This window comes from Piliocolobus tephrosceles, chromosome 14 (genome assembly GCF_002776525.5).
Source record: "Piliocolobus tephrosceles isolate RC106 chromosome 14, ASM277652v3, whole genome shotgun sequence".
Taxonomy (NCBI): Eukaryota; Metazoa; Chordata; class Mammalia; order Primates; family Cercopithecidae; genus Piliocolobus; species Piliocolobus tephrosceles.
Window position 1 is genome coordinate 45,296,099 of NC_045447.1, and position 17,721 is coordinate 45,313,819.

A 17,721-nucleotide genomic window follows, 5' to 3' on the forward strand; every position below is an offset into this window, starting at 1 on the left:
CCTCCCTTATTGTATCTCATGGGGAGAGGTTGGAGAGAAGAGACTCAAGCGCCACTTAAATTGCAGAACATATGTAACTGTAATGCAGTTCATTCGACACCTGTGCAAGGGAAAGGCCTCACTTTTCTCCAGCAATTGCAGGCCATCCTAACTCCCTATCAACACTCATCTCGTAAAATTCACAGATCTTCTCGCTGACCTGCCTCAATAGGTACAGATCTGACTCCATACCAACACTCATCTCGTAAAATTCACAGATCTCCTCGCTGACCTGCCTCAATAGGTATAGATCTGACTCCTACTGTCCATCCCAGAACTCACACCCGCCTGCACAGCGTAGGCTTCAGAAACTGCTCAACCTCGCAAACCTGAACCCGACCGCCCAGATTCCCTTATTTTCACAGACCCCTGAGATTCCTTGCACTACCTTGCAAACCCTACGGACCTCCCCTATTAGTGCAAATGCACGCGCCAACCCAGACATCCCTACAAAGAGGCTCAAGTTTCGCAATCATATCACACCGGCGCGAAAGCAGCGAGAGAGCCCCAACCCGGCTCAGAGCCCTCAGGCTTGTGGCTTTCGCCCTGGCTCCGGCTCCCCACCCTGCCCTGATCCGCCCGGCTCAGGCTAGCAGCCTGTCGACCGAAGCCCCGCCCCTCTAGACCTGTCATCACAGAAGCCGCACGTGGCCGGGGTGGGACCTCAGGCGACCTGCGGCCATCACTTTGTCTCCTCCGTCATCCATTGGGGCTGCCACCGCCAATCAGAGCCAGCGGATCCTGGTTGGAGCGCGACCGCCCGGGTGAGGCGTGAGGGAGAAGGGGCGGAAGGAGGAGAGGCTCTGAGATGGGAGGGGGATCGTGATGGAAGGGGGCCTGGCGCGACTTCTGCCAGGCTGGAATCCGAGGGGGCGGGTCCCGGTGAAAGGCGGAGAGACCAAGAGGAGGCGGGGATCGCGGGTGGGGCCTGGGAAAAGCTGAGGATCCTGGGGAAATGCAAAGAAAACGCGAAAGAGGCGCGGAGACAGAAGGGGGCGGGGACCGGGCTACAGGGGAGGAGCTCGAGAAATTAAACGAGGAAAGAGACAAGTCCAGAGAAGGTGGAAGGTGGGACAAGGGAGACGGTGGGCCTGGGCGTTGCGGGGGCGGGGCTCGAACCGAAGGGGCGAGGTTTGCAGGCCGAGACTACAGATAGGACTGCTCAGTAACTGCCCCAACCACTACCACCTACGCGAGTGCAACGGGATCCACGGAACTACAGGTGTGGGGCGGGGTGAGCGTGGAAGAAGGGACGCGGATGGGGGTGCGCTTTGCAGACAATCTGGAGACTGCTGTATGTTGAGGGAAGACACGGAGTCGGGGGAGCATTTGGGGACTCAATGTGTGGACAACAAGGTGCATTCTCTAGGGCCCTCTATGGGGGAAGGGCGGGAGCGCTTTGTTGTGGGTGGGGGGGGGGGGTTGCGAGGTACACTGAGGGGCTGTGTTGCTGTCTGATGTGGGGAGTTGGAGGAGGTACATGATGGGGAGGGGACTTGGAGGCGCTTTGACGGAAGGAGGACTGTTTAATGGAGAAGGGCTGGTGGTCCAGAGTGTAGCGGTGTCAGAGGGTCTGTGGGCACTATCTAGGGGAAGGGGTTGTAGGCCCCAGTTGAGGCAGGAGAACAGAACCCCCAGTATTTTGAGAAAGTAACAGTTTAGGGCATTGTAGTAACTGCAGGAAGATACTTGTGTTCTGGGTTCTAGGAGCAAGGGTGATGGGGTTAGTTGGGTGAAGAGGCCAATCTGTTGCACTCCTGTCTGCTCAGCTTTTAACTTCACCTCCTGGCCTGAGCACTCAGAGAGGAGTCGGACCCTGCTTGTCACCAGGGCTTGTGTGACTGTCTCCTCAGTCTATTTTGGATCTGTCCAGCTGAGACTGGGGTTTCTTCCCCTAGCTGATGTCCCGGGGGACCCTTCCCCCACTGGGTTCCTGTCAACCCCCCATCCTAGTTCCTGTTCCTCCCAGAGCCAGCCTTGGTCTCTGTCTCCCCCTCCCCCTCCCTGCCCTGCCCTTATGCTCTGGGTGTGCTCATTTCCCACTTCCTTCCTTGCCCCAGGGCCTGGCCTGGCCCTTGCCCATCTAGGAGCTGTGCCCTGCCCGGGACTTTGTGCTCAGTGACCAGAGACCATGGTAACCAGCAGCAGGGCTCAGACCCCACCCCCACGACTACCACCCAGGTCTCTCGCAGAGACCCCTAAGTGACTGGTAGCCACATTTAACCACTTGCCACAAACTGATTTTCCCCACCCTTGTCCTTACCCTGGGTGGGGAACCCTAGGGCTTCTGTGGGAGGGGGGAAGTGATGAGGAGTATTGAGGATCTTCCGTCTGTTTTGAGAGGTGGGCTATGCCTGTAAGCTGAACCCAGTAAGGGTTGTGAGGTTCCAGCCTCAGGGAAGGAAGAGGGAGTAGCTCCCCACACTCCAGGCTTGGAAGCACTATCAGAACCGAGACTAGGACCTAGTTCTCTTGAGGGCTCCTCTGCTTCCCTGAGGGGATCTGATGGAGTGCTAGAGTTCCTTTTGCCCCTAGGCTGGCTGGGAGAGGGTGGGAAAGGCTTGAGTTCCACACAGTGGCTGAATGAGTGTGACAGTGTTGCTAAAAGGGGCCCCAAGCCAGCCCCCTCACACAACCACCCAGGAGCTGAGAGACTGGCTGGGGAGGGGGGGATTGTGCTGAGGACAGACAAAGCCCTGGGGTAGGGTGGGGTAAAAAAGGGCAGGCTGAAGCCTTTTGAGGAGGAGCTGATTGCTATGGCAACACTGCTTCCCAGACAGTCTCTCAGAGAGGGCGGGCCTAGGGCAGACTCTCCAGCTTCCTCAGGACTGGGGCGGTTTGTGTGAGTGGGTGGGGCATGAAGAGAAAGGGCATCAGTTTGCTGTGCTGAGACTGGAGGATATAGCCTTTCTGCTTTGGTACAAGGCTGCACAGCGTTCGAATGCCTGGAGCTATCCTCTGATATGGATATGAGTGAACAACAGTCATTAGAATTATAGAGCTGCAGAGGCCCTCAGCAGTCATTGTTGATACAAACCCCTCATTTTACAGGTTTGGAAATTTATGGCTAAAGAGACTGTGATTCCCCAGATGTCACAGTGAAAGGGCAGAAGATAGGATCCAGATCGCCTCATTGCTGTTCACTCAGCCCAGGGCCTGTTGTTTTCTTTCCTTTTTTTTTTTTTTTTTTTTTGAGACGGAGTCTCGCTCTGTCGCCCGGGCTGGAGTGCAGTGGCCGGATCTCAGCTCACTGAAAGCTCCGCCTCCCGGGTTTAGGCCATTCTCCTGCCTCAGCCTCCTGAGTAGCTGGGACTACAGGCGCCCGCCACCTCGCCCGGCTAGTTTTTTGTGTTTTTTAGTAGAGACGGGGTTTCACCACGTTAGCCATGATGGTCGCGATCTCTTGACCTCGTGATCCGCCCGTCTCGGCCTCCCAAAGTGCTGGGATTACAGGCTTGAGCCACAGCGCCCGGCTGGGCCTGTTGTTTTCTTCAGTCAATGTTTATTGAACATTGCCAGGGACTAATGTTGGCTCTGTGAATATGAGCACAAATGAAACAAAGTTGTTGCTCTCATGGAGCTTCCGTTCTAATAAGGGGAGAAAGAAATTACATAGGGGGAGGGAGAAGTCAGGTAGTGATTAACTGCTATAAAAAAAAAAAAGCATGGTAAATTTAGGGCAGGAAGGTAAGGCCTCTTTTTTTTTTTTTTTTTGAGACAGAGTCTCACTCTGTCACCCAGGCTGGAGTACAGTGGCATGATCTCAGCTCACTGCAACCTCCGCCTTCTGGGTTCAAGCGATTCTCCTGCCTCAGCCTCCTGAGTAGCTGGGATTACAGTTGCGCACCACCACACCCAGCCAGTTTTTGTATTTTTAGTAGAGATGGGGTTTCACCATGTTAGTCAGGCTAGTCTCGAACTCCTGACCTTGTGATCTGCCCACCTTGGCTTCCCAAAGTGCTGGGATTGCAGGCGTGAGCCACCGTGCCCATTAGTAAGGCCTCTTGGTTGTACCCTGCTGCTTTCCCAGGGTACATTGAGGCCTGGAACATCTTTGATCCTTCACCCTGAACTATTGTCCTCTGACCTTTGTAGGTAACTAAGGCCTGGCCTATGGTAGTGGCAGAAAGATAGAATAAGGTGGGGTTGCTAAGGGATTACTTTTTTTCCTACAGTGTTCTATGTTTCTGTTTTCCTAGTAAGTTTTTATTAAGGCAAGTAGGCTCTTACACTGATACACTGTAATTTTGACAAGGGCATTGAAAATTTCCTTAATCCTGTTCCTTACACTAGGGAACCAGCAAGGAAGTCAGTCCTCTTGAAAAAGGTGGTCTAGGGTGAGGTAAAGAGAAGGGAGCTTAGAGGGACTGTTACTTGCTTGTGTCTTCTAAGTCTAGGAATGAGGGACTAGTGGGAAGAGGAAGGAGCCTCTTTTTACTATCTAGTGATAGAACCTCAGGACCCCGGGGGGTCCACAACACAGGCAAGGCAGAAACAAGGACCTTGGGCTCTCTGTGGCCTCTGAACTGCAGAAGAATGGACTTTTCCCTCTTTGGCTCTGATGTTTGCCTCCTACTTCTGTGAAGGACCAGGAGAAAAAGCTTCCTAGACCCAAATTGTCTGACTTGCTGACAAGTGCAGAGGGCAGGGGAGACAGGACTATTGATTTTCTTAGGTTGCCTCTAGAGTACTCTCTAGAAAGTGTCTTTGAATGCTCAATCCTTGCAAAAGTTTCCATCCCGGTCATTTAAAGAGTAGGAGGACAAGGGTTAAAGGATGCTGGTTCTGCTGCCATTTGATTTGACTGGGTCTGAACTGGGCTGGGGCCCAGTGACTCAGTGGGAGGGTAGATAGTTTTGAGGGAGCTGTGAGTCATGGGGTTAAGCTCCATCACAAAAGTTGGGCTCATTTCCCATATTCTGGGCAGAAGCCCTCCTATCCCACTTCCCTGTGTGCTGTCTCCTTGAACATGGGCCTGTGAGTAGAAAGAGTGCTAGCAGAAGGGATGGGGCAGCCTGATCTCAGAAAGGGAGTTTACAGGCACAAAGAATAATGCTGGTCCCTAAAATTAAAATGTATCCCTATCTTAGGAATCCGGGGGCTCCTCTAAAGAAGGCAAAAGAACATCAATTTAAGAGTAAGAGTGGGAAAAATACCACTTCGTAGCATGGAAGGAGATAGGGTCCCACCTCAGGCCTTTTTCTTCTCTGGCATGAAGGAAGCTTCCTAGGCTTCACTAGTTCTCCAGCTCTTAAGCTCTGGTTTGGAAGGTGGGGAAAGACAAATGGGAGTGAGGGTATTTGGGGTCTGAGGTCTGGTATAGACAGCAGGCAGACTTTGAGGGTTGTCAAACTGTGTCTTTAAAGCCCTCGGGTTTCCTATTAATCGGCCTGGAAGGAGGAAGGGCGGGGGAGTAGGATGGAGGGGTAAGATGTGGGAGGCCTACGCCTTTGAAAGGGTTAAATGGCAGGGCAGGGTGTTGCTTTGGACTCCAGCAGCTGACGGGTTAAAGAGACAGGCGGAGCGACCTTGGGTAGGCCTACCCTTGTGGACCAATAAGCGTGTGCCTCTTGGAGGGGGCGTGCCTCGCACTTGAGGTCGCGAGGAGGCTGGCTTCCTATGGACCAATGAGCATGGTCGCTTTCCAGGGAGGGCGTAGCCTAAGGGGGGCGTGGCGGCCGTGGTCGCCGCGGCGCGGGTGGTGGGGCGCTGGGCGGGGCGGGCGGCCCCATCAGCTGGTAGGAAATGGCCTGTGAGTCAGAGGGGCAGCGGAGTCGGCGGCGCGGAGCCGGGGCGGCCCCGGGGAGGGACCGTCGCAGGGAGGGGCGCGGCAGCGGCTGGGGGTCTGCGGACGCCAGGGCCCGCTAGTGTTGCACACGAAGCTGAACAGCGAAGAGCCTAGCAGAGCAGGGCTCAGCCTGAGCCACCCTTTGTCTGGGTTGGGGGCCCGTGGAAGGGAGGACCGGGGATCCAAGGGGAGGGACCGGGACGGGACGGAAGGGCCCGGAGCAGCGGCCACCTCAGCGGAGCCAATTTGGGAGCGGGGTGAGTGTGCTAGAGGGAAAGAGCAAATCTCCGAAGCTGCAGTACAGTATGGGGCCTGTCCCAGGCTGTGGGGAGGAGAGGAGTGAGAAAGGACCTGGGAGGCTGCGCAGGGGGTAAGGGATCGTCCAGAACAAGGAGTCCAAGAGTCAGGTGAGTCTGCCCGGCTTAGTTTAGAGAAGCTGCTAAGGTCTCCTCCCTCCCCTCTGAGGGTAGAGAGGGCTCTAGGCTGGGGGCCGAGGGGTTGGTAAGAGAAGAGGTCGACCTTCCTACCCACAGTGGTGGCCCGTGGGAACAGCCCCCCTAGCTTGTGTGGATGTATGTAGGGACAAAATAGAGAGCAGCTGGCAGCAGTTCTGTCTGCACAGGATGAGGGTGGAAAGCACATGGATAGGAATTCTTCCTGTCACTCTCCTTGATCATGGCATGGTAGAAATGGAAATCTTTAATACTGAAGGGAAGGGGAGAATGAGCCTCGAAGCTGATACCTATACCAATACCCACCTCACCCACCTCCCAGGCCTCAAAAGTGTCTGAAGGTACAGACGTATTCTGGGACTTGTTGTTTTTGCTGGCCTTGCTCCCTTGGCATGTTGGGAGCTGTAGTCCTTGCCAGCCACAGCCTGGCACAGCTGTTTGATGCCAGTTGCTGCCCACCCCCTGCACAAAGAGTGAGGTTTGGCTTACTCTGCCCTGCCCCCCTCCCCTGCAGTCCTGCCCCATGAGTCAGCTTGAAGCCATGGTCTAGAGCCAGACTGGCTGGGTGGCAGGGGAGTGAATCTTAGAGCGTCTTGTTGACAGGGTGGGAACTGAGAGGGCTCTGGGGTTAATGAGCAGATGCCAGGTATGCTGGGGTCAAGTAGGGCATCATGTCATCCCCTGGCTTCCTCAGGGCAAGGGGTCAAGAGGGCAACTGGGATGACCTGGAAGTGGTAGTGCTAAGGAAAAGGCCCTTCCTGAATCTGTGTGACTTGGGTGGAGGAAAGAAGGGGTAGAAATTAGTGCAGGTTGTACCTTCTGACAAAGTTGGTTGCAGATAGGTTAGTGCAGGTTGCCATTGGTGTTCTGCCCTTTCCAGCCATCCCACCCACCACAGGGAACCAGGATTTTCTTGGGGATCCCAATTCTTAGGAGAATTTGGTGAAATGGGATAGTGGGGTACAATGATGGGAACTTGGTGTAGGAGAGCTTTTCAGTCCCTGGGTACAAATCTCTCCTTTCTGCCTGCCCCCCGCCCCGCACCTCCACCTCTTTTCCTGATTCTCCCTTGTACAATTAATCTCTCTATTTCTCTCATCTGGGAAATTTTTCTCTCCACTGTCAGGACTGCTGCCCAGATTTCTGGGACTTACATTCTACTTTTTTTGAGCCCTGCTGTGTGCTTACCCCTATACTTGGGGTTGGATGGAGGGGTGAGACACAGATCTGTCCTCAGGACCTCTATGGTCAGTCTAGAAGATGCCTTACCCACAGGAGTGAGCAGAACTGTTATTGAGCTTATAGGAAGTAGTAACACTGCCGTAGGTGATGTCTCAGAGGAGGGAGAGATGCTTATCGTCTGGGGTGGACAGGGCAGACTTTCTGGAGGAGATGGCATTTGGCCTATCCAAGGAGGAAGAGTCTTGGGTAGGCATTCAAAGGGCAGTCCTTGAAGGGGAAAGGGCTCTGTGAATGTCAGACAGCATAGGCTAATGTGCAAAGGAGAAGGCTAACCCTGGGGGCAGTTGGCTTTCAACTTGACATTCCCCTCACCCTAGTATGGGCTGGAATAGTTAGTGAAGACCATGTTATGCACCAGTGGTTTGGGGTTTTGGTGTTGGGTGTGTGAGCACTGGGAGAGGGGCGTGGAGAGGTACTCCCTGGTTGCTTCCAGCTGACTGACTGCTGAGGCCTTATCTCTAGTTTGCAGGGCCTTGCAGGAGGGCCCTGGAAAGTGCCTTCTGGCAGTGACCCATTCCCCTTCCCCCTCTTGTTTTTGGTCGGATTTGTTGCCTCTTGTTAAAGAGACAGGCTGCTTGCTGGAGGTCATTTGGAGTTCAGGGCTGAAGGGCCAGCTTTGAGCTGACTTGTGGTTTGTACCTCTGAGGACCGCCGATGGGGTGTAACTGTGTGTGAGACCTCTGCCCTTAGTGCCCTGGGATGGCACTTGTCTCTTTGGAGATAGACATATAAGAAGCAGTTGTGCAATTTGGTGGCTTTGAGTAAGACAGCTGAATTCTTCCCCTGGCCACCTCTCAGCTGGCATGGTCTTTTGGGTCTTGGGGGTCTCTCATCCCTTCCTCCATGTAGGGCAGGAGTCCCCAAATGGTGGCCCTGACAAGTAGTTATTCTACGTCAACTCACTTGTCACATCCTTATTATACTGAGCCAAGACCTGCCTCTCTGATTCCTTAGGTAGCCCAACTCTGCCATCTGGGCCCTGGACCCCAAACCTACCATTTCTGTTCCTGAAGAGCCTCTCACATGGGAGAAGGATGTCCTGGGGTATACTATATTAGCCTATAATTGGTGAAAGGCCTTACTGCTGGCTCCAGTGATCCTGGCTTATGTCTGTTCTTCCCTCCTCAGGGTCCTGCTGAGCTCAGGAGCTGCACGGAATGGTGGCAGTCACCTTGCCAGTGCAGCAGGCATGGATCAGACTGCAAGCTAGGGGCACAAGGCATCAGTTGGGAAGAGGGGATGCACAGCTAGGCTTGAGGCCTCTTCATCGGGGTGAGTACCAGGGAGAAGGCAGGGAAGAAGCCTGAGCTAAACCTGTCACCCTCTCAGGAGTTCTAAGAGTGGTTTCTATATTCCATTAGTCCATCCAGGGATTTGTACACATTCATCCCTGGGAACCCTTCAAAGTCACCCCTTCAGGCAAGGAGAGGGTCTGAAACTCAGCTGGAAGGAAGAATACTCATTGATTCCCCTGACCACCTTTTCTTCTCTTCTCTTACACAGATGTCCCCAGCCCAGGCCCAGCATAAAGGCCGTGTTGGGGGGCCCCCCTGACCCAAGGGGGGCTTCATGCGCCACGTGCAGGCGGAGCCGTCTCCATCCTCAGAGCCAGAGGCTGGCCCTTCACAGCCTCCAGTCAGGCAGGGGACCCTCCAGGGTGGCCTGCTCATGGGCTACAGCCCAGCAGGGGGGGCGACATCCCCCGGGGTCTACCAGGTATCCATCTTTTCCCCTCCGGCTGGTACCTCTGAGCCTCATAGGGCCCTGAAACGACAGGCCCCACCCACTGAGGGTCCCCGGGAGCTGAAGAGAGGCCCTGGGCTGGGGGCCAGAGAGGGACTACCCCCTGAAGAACCATCTACTGTGGGGCCCTTGGGCCCAGAGGGACTGGGGCTGGGACTAGGTGTGGCCAGCCAGCATTTCTCCCACCGTGGCCTCTGTGTTGTGGAACAGAGAAGTAGTGTCACCTCATCTTGGACTTCAGGGGCCTGGAGTCCCCCCTGCCCCCCATCAAATGCTTCCTGCAATACTTTGCACACCAGAGACTGGGCCTCCCCAGATCCAGGGGGACAGGGGTCCCTGGGGGAGTCCCCAGGGCCAGCCCCTCCAGGCCAGCTGCACACACTTGACACTGATTTGCACAGTCTTGCACAAATAGGGGGTAAGAGCCCAGTGGCTGGGGTGGGCAATGGGGGTAGCCTCTGGCCTAGGGAGTCCCCTGGCACTGCCAATGGGCACAGTCCCGAGCACACACCCCCTGGCCCTGGACCTCCAGGCCCCTGCCCCACCAAGCGAAGGCTGCTTCCTGCTGGAGAAGCCCCAGATGTCAGCTCTGAGGAAGAGGGGCCAGCCCCCCGGAGGCGCCGGGGATCCCTGGGCCACCCTACTGCTGCCAACAGTTCTGATGCCAAAGCCACATCCTTCTGGAGCCACCTGCTGCCTGGGCCCAAAGAGCCTGTTTTGGTAAGCCAATAAAGGAGTTCATTTCCTTTTTTTTTTTTTTTTTGAGATGGAGTCTCACTCCATCATTGCTGGAATGCAGTGACACAATCTCAGCTCACTACAACCTCCTCCTCCCAGGCTCAAGCAATCCTCCAACCTCAACCTCTCGAATATTTGGGACCACAGGCACATGACATGGCATCCAGCTAATTTTTGGTATTTTTGGTAGAAAGGGGGTTTTGCCACGTTGCCCAGGCTGGTCTCGAACTCCTGAGCTCAAGTGATCCACCCACCTCGGCCTTCCAAAGTGCTGTGATTATAGGTGTGAGCCACCGCGCCTGTCCTTCATGTACTCTTACGTGGATATTTGTGTGGGTAAAGGGGGAGGCCCAGGGGGCGGGGTGTTCCTTTCAGAGTTTGTGATGAGCTTCTGTCCCAAAACATACGTGGCTTTCACCCTGTCTCTTTTCCCAATCATTTCTCTCCATAGGACCCAACAGACTGCAGTCCCATGGGGCGGAGGCTGAAAGGAGCCCGTCGCCTGAAGCTGTAAGTGACCAGCTTTGTCCTCTACCCTGTCCCTGAGAATGGGGACAGAAGTCTGTCATCTTTCTAGCATCGGAGTAGGGGACCCCAGGGCGGAAGCCCTAGATAGTGGCAAAGGGTAAGAGTTCAAGGACATGAGCAGGAATCCCAGAATACCTCAAGCCAACCCCGTCTGTCCCTTCCTCTACCAGGAGCCCCCTTCGAAGCCTCCGGAAGGGGCCAGGCCTGCTGAGACCCCCCAGTGCCTCCCCTGTTCCTACCCCTGCTGTCAGCCGTACCCTGCTGGGCAACTTTGAGGTAGCTCCCCTCGGGCTTTGTGATTGTGGGGATCCTGGGAGAGGTGGGATGGTAGAACGTGGTTTGGATGGATAAGTAAAAGAATTGGCATCTCTCTCATAATGTGTTTTCCCTACCCTGATCCCAGGAATCATTGCTGCGAGGACGTTTTGCACCATCTGGCCACATTGAGGGCTTCACAGCAGAAATTGGAGCTAGTGGGTCATACTGCCCCCAGCATGTCACGCTGCCTGTCACTGTCACATTCTTTGATGTTTCTGAGCAAAATGCCCCGGCTCCCTTCCTGGTATGTCTTGACTCCAACCCCAAAGTTAGCTCATCAGGAGGATAAGGAATTGGGGTGGGGCTGGGGGCAAGAGGTGTTTTTTACTTATTCCTCACCTAGGAGTGAGTCAGGGCCAGGTGAGGAGAACTCTAATGCAGGGCAGGGGCAGGTTCAGGGTGAGAGACTGTGGAGAGGGACATGTATTTAGGGCTCAGAGTTTTCCTAGTCCCCACCTTGACTGATGTCTCCCTGGCCTTCCCAGGGCATCGTGGATCTGAACCCCCTGGGGAGGAAGGGTTACAGCGTGCCCAAGGTGGGCACCGTCCAAGTGGTGAGTTTGCCCTGAGGGAGTGGGAGTGGGGAGAGAGGAAAGCAGCCCTCAGGCTGTACCAACCTTGACTGTCCTGTCCCCAGACCTTATTTAACCCCAACCAGACTGTGGTAAAGATGTTCCTCGTGACCTTTGACTTCTCGGACATGCCTGCTGCCCACATGACCTTCCTACGCCATCGCCTCTTTTTGGTGCCTGTGGGTGAGGAGGGAAATGCTAACCCCACCCACCGCCTCCTCTGCTACTTGCTGCACCTCAGGTGAGGAGAGGGCCCAGGGACGGCTGGGGAGGCCCAGGTATCCCTTCCCTGAAGAGGATCTCTCCTTGCTTTGATACTGTTTGGATTCTTGCTTAGTTTATTTTTAAATTTTTATGTATGTATATATATGTATTTATTTATTTATTTTTAGAGACAGAGTCTTGCTATGTTGCTCAGGCTGGTCTCCAACTCCTGGGCTCAAGCAGTCCTCCCACCTGGACCTCCCAAAACACTGGAATTACAGGCAAGAGCCACTGCGCCCAGCCTGGATTCTTACTTTGATCACGTTATCCTCCTCCAGGTTCCGGAGCTCCCGCTCAGGCCGCTTAAGCCTGCATGGAGATATCCGCCTGCTTTTTTCCCGCCGGAGCCTGGAGCTGGACACAGGGCTCCCTTACGAACTGCAGGCTGTGACCGAGGCCCCTCATAATCCACGTTATTCACCTTTGCCCTGATTGCCAGCACTCTGAATCCATGCGGCCTAACGACCTGCCCATCCTGCTCCATCTTAGAGAACATATATGGAGAGACAGCAAGAGACCCTTCAGGCTTGAATTAAAGCCCTCACCATGCTCTTGCCCAAATGGATTATTTGGGTGTTTAAAGCTTCTGATCCTTACTACACCCTGCCCTACTCGGGTACTCCATGTGCCTGTCCCCTCCCTTGGGTTTCCCAGGCCAGCTTAGGTAGGGAGGAACCGGAGCTACCCTGAGGTTGTCCCAAGTTCCCAGGCAAGTTATGCCAGCGTTGCCTCCCAGTCCTGGGCAGGGGCCACTTATTATTTTATTTATTTTTAATTTATAATTTATTCAAATTGGATTGCCTTGGTAACCTCCCACACCTGATAATTGGCATCACTCCCCCCCCTTCCCACTCTCAGATATTGCTCCAACCTCAAGAGTTGAAGAGGCTTATGCCAGGGGCAGGAGGAGAACTGCTCTCCCTCAGCTGAGGGAAGAGGGGCTATTCCAGAGGGACTGAGTCAGTAGCCAAAGACTCAGCTTTCCCTGTCCTTCCCCTAGTCCCTTCACTTCCCCTACCCTCTGACCTATCTCTGAAAGCCAAGTTATGCGTTTGTGTGTGTACACAAGCTTGTCTTTGTGTGGTGTGTGTGTGTGAGAGAGTGTACATGTATGCACACACACAGGGGTTAACCACCCCTCACCTAGGGCTCCAGACTCCAGTTGTCCCTCTCCTCCTGCCTGTGTCTCCTTGCTTTGGGGTCCTGACTGAAGAAGGTGTCCAGGGGGCAGAGTCAGGGCCAAGCACTGGGGTGCCTCCACTCACCTGGCCAGACTCTGACCCACCTACCTCAGCTGGGGTGAGGGGCACCCCTCAAACTCAGTCATGTGGTTCCAAACTACCCCATTCCCCACTCCAGACTCTGACCCTGCCTCAGTCCTAACTCCTGAGGCTGGGCTGAGGGGAACAAGCATTTGCTGAAACTTGAAAAAACAAAGCAAATCAGAAACAGGAAAAAATTGTACCTGGTAATTTTTTTTAGAAAAAAAAAGATTAAAAAAGAAAGAATAAATTCTTGTTTGGAAACTTGAACTAAGCTCTACTTTTGTTGTTGTTGTTGGGGAGAGGGTGTGAAGGGGGATAGAGGGCCTTCCTGGAGCTGGGACTCAGCCCTTTCTACAGAGAGGAGGCAATAGGCCTGGGCCCATGAGGTCTTAGGCTAGTCCCTGCTGATTCCTGGGGCCTGGTCTTGCTCCTTTCGGAGGGGTTGGTGGGTAAAGTTGAGACGTAGAAGCTGAATTCTGAACTGTAGATCAGGATTCTGATACTGGTTCTGTTAATGACTTTAGCCCTTCAGAACTTCAGTGCCCTCATATGTAAAATGGAGGTGGAAGTCTCTTGACTACCAGAACATCAGGGACGTGTGCAAGGTGACGTGCTCCAGACAAGGTTGAACGTTGAGGCTGTTTGCTGGACTCGGTATTTAAGACCGGGCATAACAAACCTTGCTGGGGAAGAGAGGGAAGGCGCTATGGTGTCTTTGAGGAAAGAGGGGAGGGGAAATTCTCGGCCCAATCGCCAGGCAATGTTAGGCCCAGTTTCCATGGCAACGGGATTGGGGTCAGTCCCCAGTGGGAGTCCTGGGCACAACACCGCGGGACTACTATAGAATGGCACTATGGCAACCATGGCAACGAGTCTGCTCAATCCACTAGTCGCTATGGTGACGGATGGGGGCGATTCTATGCTCTGGTGGGCAAACTGAGTCTCGGGTGAGGGTGAAGAATTCAGTGTGTGGTGTCTGAGTGATATGCACGCGAAAAATAGTTTGGCCATCAGGCCGGGGATCTTGGTCGCGAACAGCTAAACCCAGAAAAACCGCAGCCCTCGGCCTTCTCTTGAAGGTCTGCGTTTCCCAGGGAACAACTTGATGCGCCGTTCGACCAAGTAACGCTGATTGGGTGAGTGTTGAAAGGCGTAGGGAACGGCCGGAAGTACATTCGGGGGAGCGGAACTGCAAGAGGAAAGGCTCGGGTAGGCTCCTGGGAGCGACCGCTCCGCTCGTCTCGTTGGTTCCGGAGGTCGCTGCGGCGGTGGGAAATGCTGGCGCGCGCAGCGCGGGGCACTGGGGCCCTTTTGCTGAGGGTGAGAGCGAGGCAACCTATCCAGAGGGTCGGGACAGAGATCACCTGGGTCCTCCGCTGGGAAAGAGAGAACTTCCAACTTTCGGAGAGGACTGGGGTCAGAGGTCATGGTCCCCATGTGATTCTCTCTCCGAGGATCCTGAGGACCGAGGGGCGGCGTGTTTGGCCAGATGGGATCTCTGCTCACCCTCTTCTTTCTTGCAGGGCTCTCTACAGGCTTCTGGTCGCGCTCCGCGCCGTGCCTCCTCTGGATTGCCCCGAAACACCGTGGTACTCTTCGTGCCGCAGCAGGAGGCCTGGGTGGTGGAGCGAATGGGCCGTTTCCACCGGATCCTGGAGCCTGTGAGAACCTCTTCTGCCCGCCCTGGGCCAGCCAGATGACCAATCCCTCACGACATGGAGTGTCGGGAGGACCTCTTTTGGGCCTGCCCGCACTGTTAGCTCCCGACTCTGTAGGCCAGACCTGACAGGGCCGAGGCTGCTGACCATCATCCCCATGTTACCACCTTTTCCTATGCATCTCACAGTCCCCATTCTTGGGAATCTCCTCTGCCCACTCTCTCAGCCCTAACTCTCAGTCTGCATTGAGATGGCTATTCTGCCGGCTGTGATTCTCATGACTCCCCCCTCCATTCAGGGGCCTGGTCTTGCATTCCTATTCTCTTGGGTTTTCTTACCAGTGACACTTCAGCCTTATGAGGACTTATTTCTTGGTAGGAGCTGCTGCTTTTCTGGGCATGTTCCATGTGTTGACTCCCTACATACTCCAGGACTAGCTTAGGTCTCAACCCAATAGTTCCCATCCTTCTGAGGACCCATGACTCCTCTTCCCAGGGTTTGAACATCCTCATCCCTGTGTTAGACCGGATCCGATATGTGCAGAGTCTCAAGGAAATTGTCATCAACGTGCCTGAGCAGTCGGCTGTGACTCTTGGTGAGGGGTTCAGGGTGACATGGGTGCTCTGAGGCTATTAGGATGTGGTTGCTGTAGATCCACAGCTTAGGAGAGAGAACTGGTTGGGACCTAGAGGCCTGACTTTCCTCCTTTTCTCTCCTGGTTCTACAGACAATGTAACTCTGCAAATTGATGGAGTCCTTTACCTGCGCATCATGGACCCTTACAAGGTATCTCTCCCCTACTTTAGCCTTTTCAGTTGCCCTCTTCACTAAAATCTTGTGCCCAAGCTTCTTACACTATCCGTGTCCGTTTCAGGCAAGCTATGGTGTGGAGGACCCTGAGTATGCTGTCACCCAGCTAGCTCAAACAACCATGAGATCAGAGCTCGGCAAACTCTCTCTGGACAAAGTCTTCCGGGTAAGCAGATCTGAGCCAAAGTTAGGGTTTGAAGACACAAACCTGACACTCAATCTTTTCTGAAGGTCAAGATCAGTCCCAGGCCCTTCTCAGTGTAGGCCCTTGATAGGTAAGTTGAATCTGTGGGGCTTACACCTCTCTTTTTCCAGGAACGGGAGTCCCTGAATGCCAGCATTGTGGATGCCATCAACCAAGCTGCTGACTGCTGGGGTATCCGCTGCCTCCGTTATGAGATCAAGGATATCCATGTGCCACCCCGGGTGAAAGAGTCTATGCAGATGCAGGTGGGAGCCAAGGAGGGGTAGGAAAAGGACCTTAGGGTGCTCCAGTCCCAGGAGGATCCAGACTTCCCTCCTGTTGTGATGGGCAGAGTTGCAGGTCTGTATAACTTTCCCTTGGCTTGTTGATTGGGATTGTTGTGGGCTTCCAGGTGGAGGCAGAGCGGCGGAAACGGGCCACAGTTCTAGAGTCTGAGGGGACCCGAGAGTCGGCCATCAATGTGGCAGAGGGGAAGAAACAGGCCCAGATCCTGGCCTCTGAAGCAGAAAAGGCTGAACAGATAAATCAGGCAGCAGGTCAGGAGAGGGTAGAGGCTGAGGGAGGAGCAAGGCATGGGCCTTTGAAGATTGGTGCTGGGGCAGAATCTTTGGGTACTTTGACTTCATGGGTCAAGCAAGCTCTGTCCCTTCTCTTGCAGGAGAGGCCAGTGCAGTTCTGGCCAAGGCCAAGGCTAAAGCTGAAGCTATTCGAATCCTGGCTGCAGCTCTGACACAACATGTGAGAGGCCCCTGGGTGGGAATGGGGGACAGGAACTGACAGTGGAAGGGGTTCTCTTATCTATGCTTAAGGAGACTTCCTGCCTCTGTGGGCTCTGTTGAACCAAATTACATAGTCCTTTTTATTGTGAACTGCTTTCTTCATTCCCCATCCACCCCTTCTTCTCCGTATCTGTAATCTCTGATTTTTATTCCTCTGTGGTCGCAGAATGGAGATGCAGCAGCTTCACTGACTGTGGCGGAGCAGTATGTCAGTGCGTTCTCCAAACTGGCCAAGGACTCCAACACTATCCTACTGCCCTCCAATCCCGGCGATGTCACCAGCATGGTGGCTCAGGTTAGAGCTCTCTGAGGACCCAGCACAGAGCACCGGTGCCAGGGACCGAACTGAGACCCCACCACCGTCATCAACACTTACATACCATAAAGGTCTTCAGAATGCCTTGGTCCTAGACATCCCTTCATTCTTTGTAGAGATGGAATCTAAGAATGAAACATCTCCACTCAGTCCTGCAAATATGGAAGTTCTTGAGATACCTTTTTTTGGTAGATACCTGTGCTGGTATTCTGAGAGTCACTTTACTCTGATGGTTTATAAGATTCCTAAAATCAACTCCAGAGCTTGCAAGACAGGTTTGTGAGAGGGAGAAAGGAAAACTAATTCACTGGCCTCCATGCCATCTTTTCCCTTTTAGCCATTGGTGGGCTGGGCTGCACCTCTGTCAACTGTCCTCATGGTACTCTCTCTGTTCCTCTCCTCAGGCCATGGGTGTCTATGGAGCCCTCACCAAACCCCCAGTGCCAGGGACTCCAGACTCGGTCTCCAGTGGGAACAGCAGAGATGTCCAGGGTACAGATGCAAGTCTCGATGAGGAACTTGATCGAGTCAAGATGAGTTAGTGGAGCTGGGCTTGGCCAGGGAGTCTGGGGATAAGAAAGCAGATTTTCCTGATTCTGGCTCTAGCTTCCCTGCCAAGATTTTGGTTTTTATTTTTTTATTTGAACTTTAGTCATGTAATAAACTCACCAGTGGCAAACCAGAAACTGTCCTCTTTGATTGGGGAATGAAGTTGGTAAAGTCACTAGCATTTTCCTTGGATCCAGTCCTGTCAGCATGATGCCTCCATGAACAAGAGTGAACTTCTTGTAAAGTGAAACTGTATTTTTTGCCTTCAAGAGAAACTGTGGGATAGGGTGGAAGAGTTAAACCACATGTTCACTAAACTGCTGGCTGGGAAGTGAAGTCCCCTTCCTGCTAAGTGTGGGGCTGTATGTTTGAGGCAGGTATGTGGGGTTTTTTCATGGGAAAGTACTACCCTGCACTGGCATACTTAAAGGGTTTTCAGGGACTGACGGTACTCC

At 53.9% G+C, this 17,721-nt stretch overlaps 2 protein-coding genes across 11 annotated transcripts; both read left to right on the plus strand.

Annotated features, from left to right (window-relative positions):
- The first annotated feature begins 665 nt into the window (after positions 1-665).
- Positions 666-13,216, plus strand: FAM214B (family with sequence similarity 214 member B). Of its 10 annotated transcripts, XM_023203266.1 has the most exons (10): positions 1,088-1,261; positions 8,650-8,793; positions 9,025-9,682; positions 9,797-9,984; positions 10,454-10,512; positions 10,701-10,806; positions 10,934-11,092; positions 11,334-11,402; positions 11,486-11,661; positions 11,963-13,216. In XM_023203266.1, exons 3-10 carry the CDS (start codon positions 9,091-9,093, stop codon positions 12,114-12,116), a joined length of 1,503 nt encoding a protein of 500 aa, XP_023059034.1. In that variant the 5' UTR covers positions 1,088-1,261; positions 8,650-8,793; positions 9,025-9,090; the 3' UTR covers positions 12,117-13,216. The 10 variants fall into 10 exon arrangements, with proteins under 10 accessions (XP_023059028.1, XP_023059031.1, XP_023059034.1 ...); XM_023203260.1 differs by lacking the exon at positions 1,088-1,261 and adding an exon at positions 666-803 and having other exon boundaries at positions 9,025-9,984; XM_023203263.1 differs by having other exon boundaries at positions 991-1,107; positions 9,025-9,984.
- Positions 13,217-14,112: 896 nt separating this feature from the next.
- On the plus strand, positions 14,113-17,403 carry STOML2 (stomatin like 2). Its single transcript, XM_023203267.1, has 10 exons — positions 14,113-14,269; positions 14,473-14,610; positions 15,103-15,202; positions 15,335-15,393; positions 15,482-15,583; positions 15,733-15,867; positions 16,014-16,158; positions 16,281-16,360; positions 16,568-16,696; positions 17,122-17,403. The coding sequence occupies exons 1-10, from the start codon at positions 14,225-14,227 to the stop codon at positions 17,257-17,259; spliced, it is 1,071 nt and encodes a 356-aa protein (XP_023059035.1). The 5' UTR covers positions 14,113-14,224; the 3' UTR covers positions 17,260-17,403.
- The last annotated feature ends 318 nt before the right edge of the window (positions 17,404-17,721 follow it).

Excerpts from the sequence above, each read along its gene's own strand:
- FAM214B (XM_023203260.1), top strand. The coding sequence starts at position 9,091 with ATGCGCCACGTGCAGGCGGAGCCGTCTCCATCCTCAGAGCCAGAGGCT. Across the intron at positions 10,513-10,700 it reads GGAGCCCGTCGCCTGAAGCT|GAGCCCCCTTCGAAGCCTCC; the intron begins GTAAGTGACCAG and ends TTCCTCTACCAG. Across the intron at positions 10,807-10,933 it reads CCCTGCTGGGCAACTTTGAG|GAATCATTGCTGCGAGGACG; the intron begins GTAGCTCCCCTC and ends CCCTGATCCCAG.
- STOML2 (XM_023203267.1), top strand. The coding sequence starts at position 14,225 with ATGCTGGCGCGCGCAGCGCGGGGCACTGGGGCCCTTTTGCTGAGG. Across the intron at positions 14,611-15,102 it reads TCCACCGGATCCTGGAGCCT|GGTTTGAACATCCTCATCCC; the intron begins GTGAGAACCTCT and ends TCCTCTTCCCAG. Across the intron at positions 16,697-17,121 it reads TCACCAGCATGGTGGCTCAG|GCCATGGGTGTCTATGGAGC; the intron begins GTTAGAGCTCTC and ends TCCTCTCCTCAG.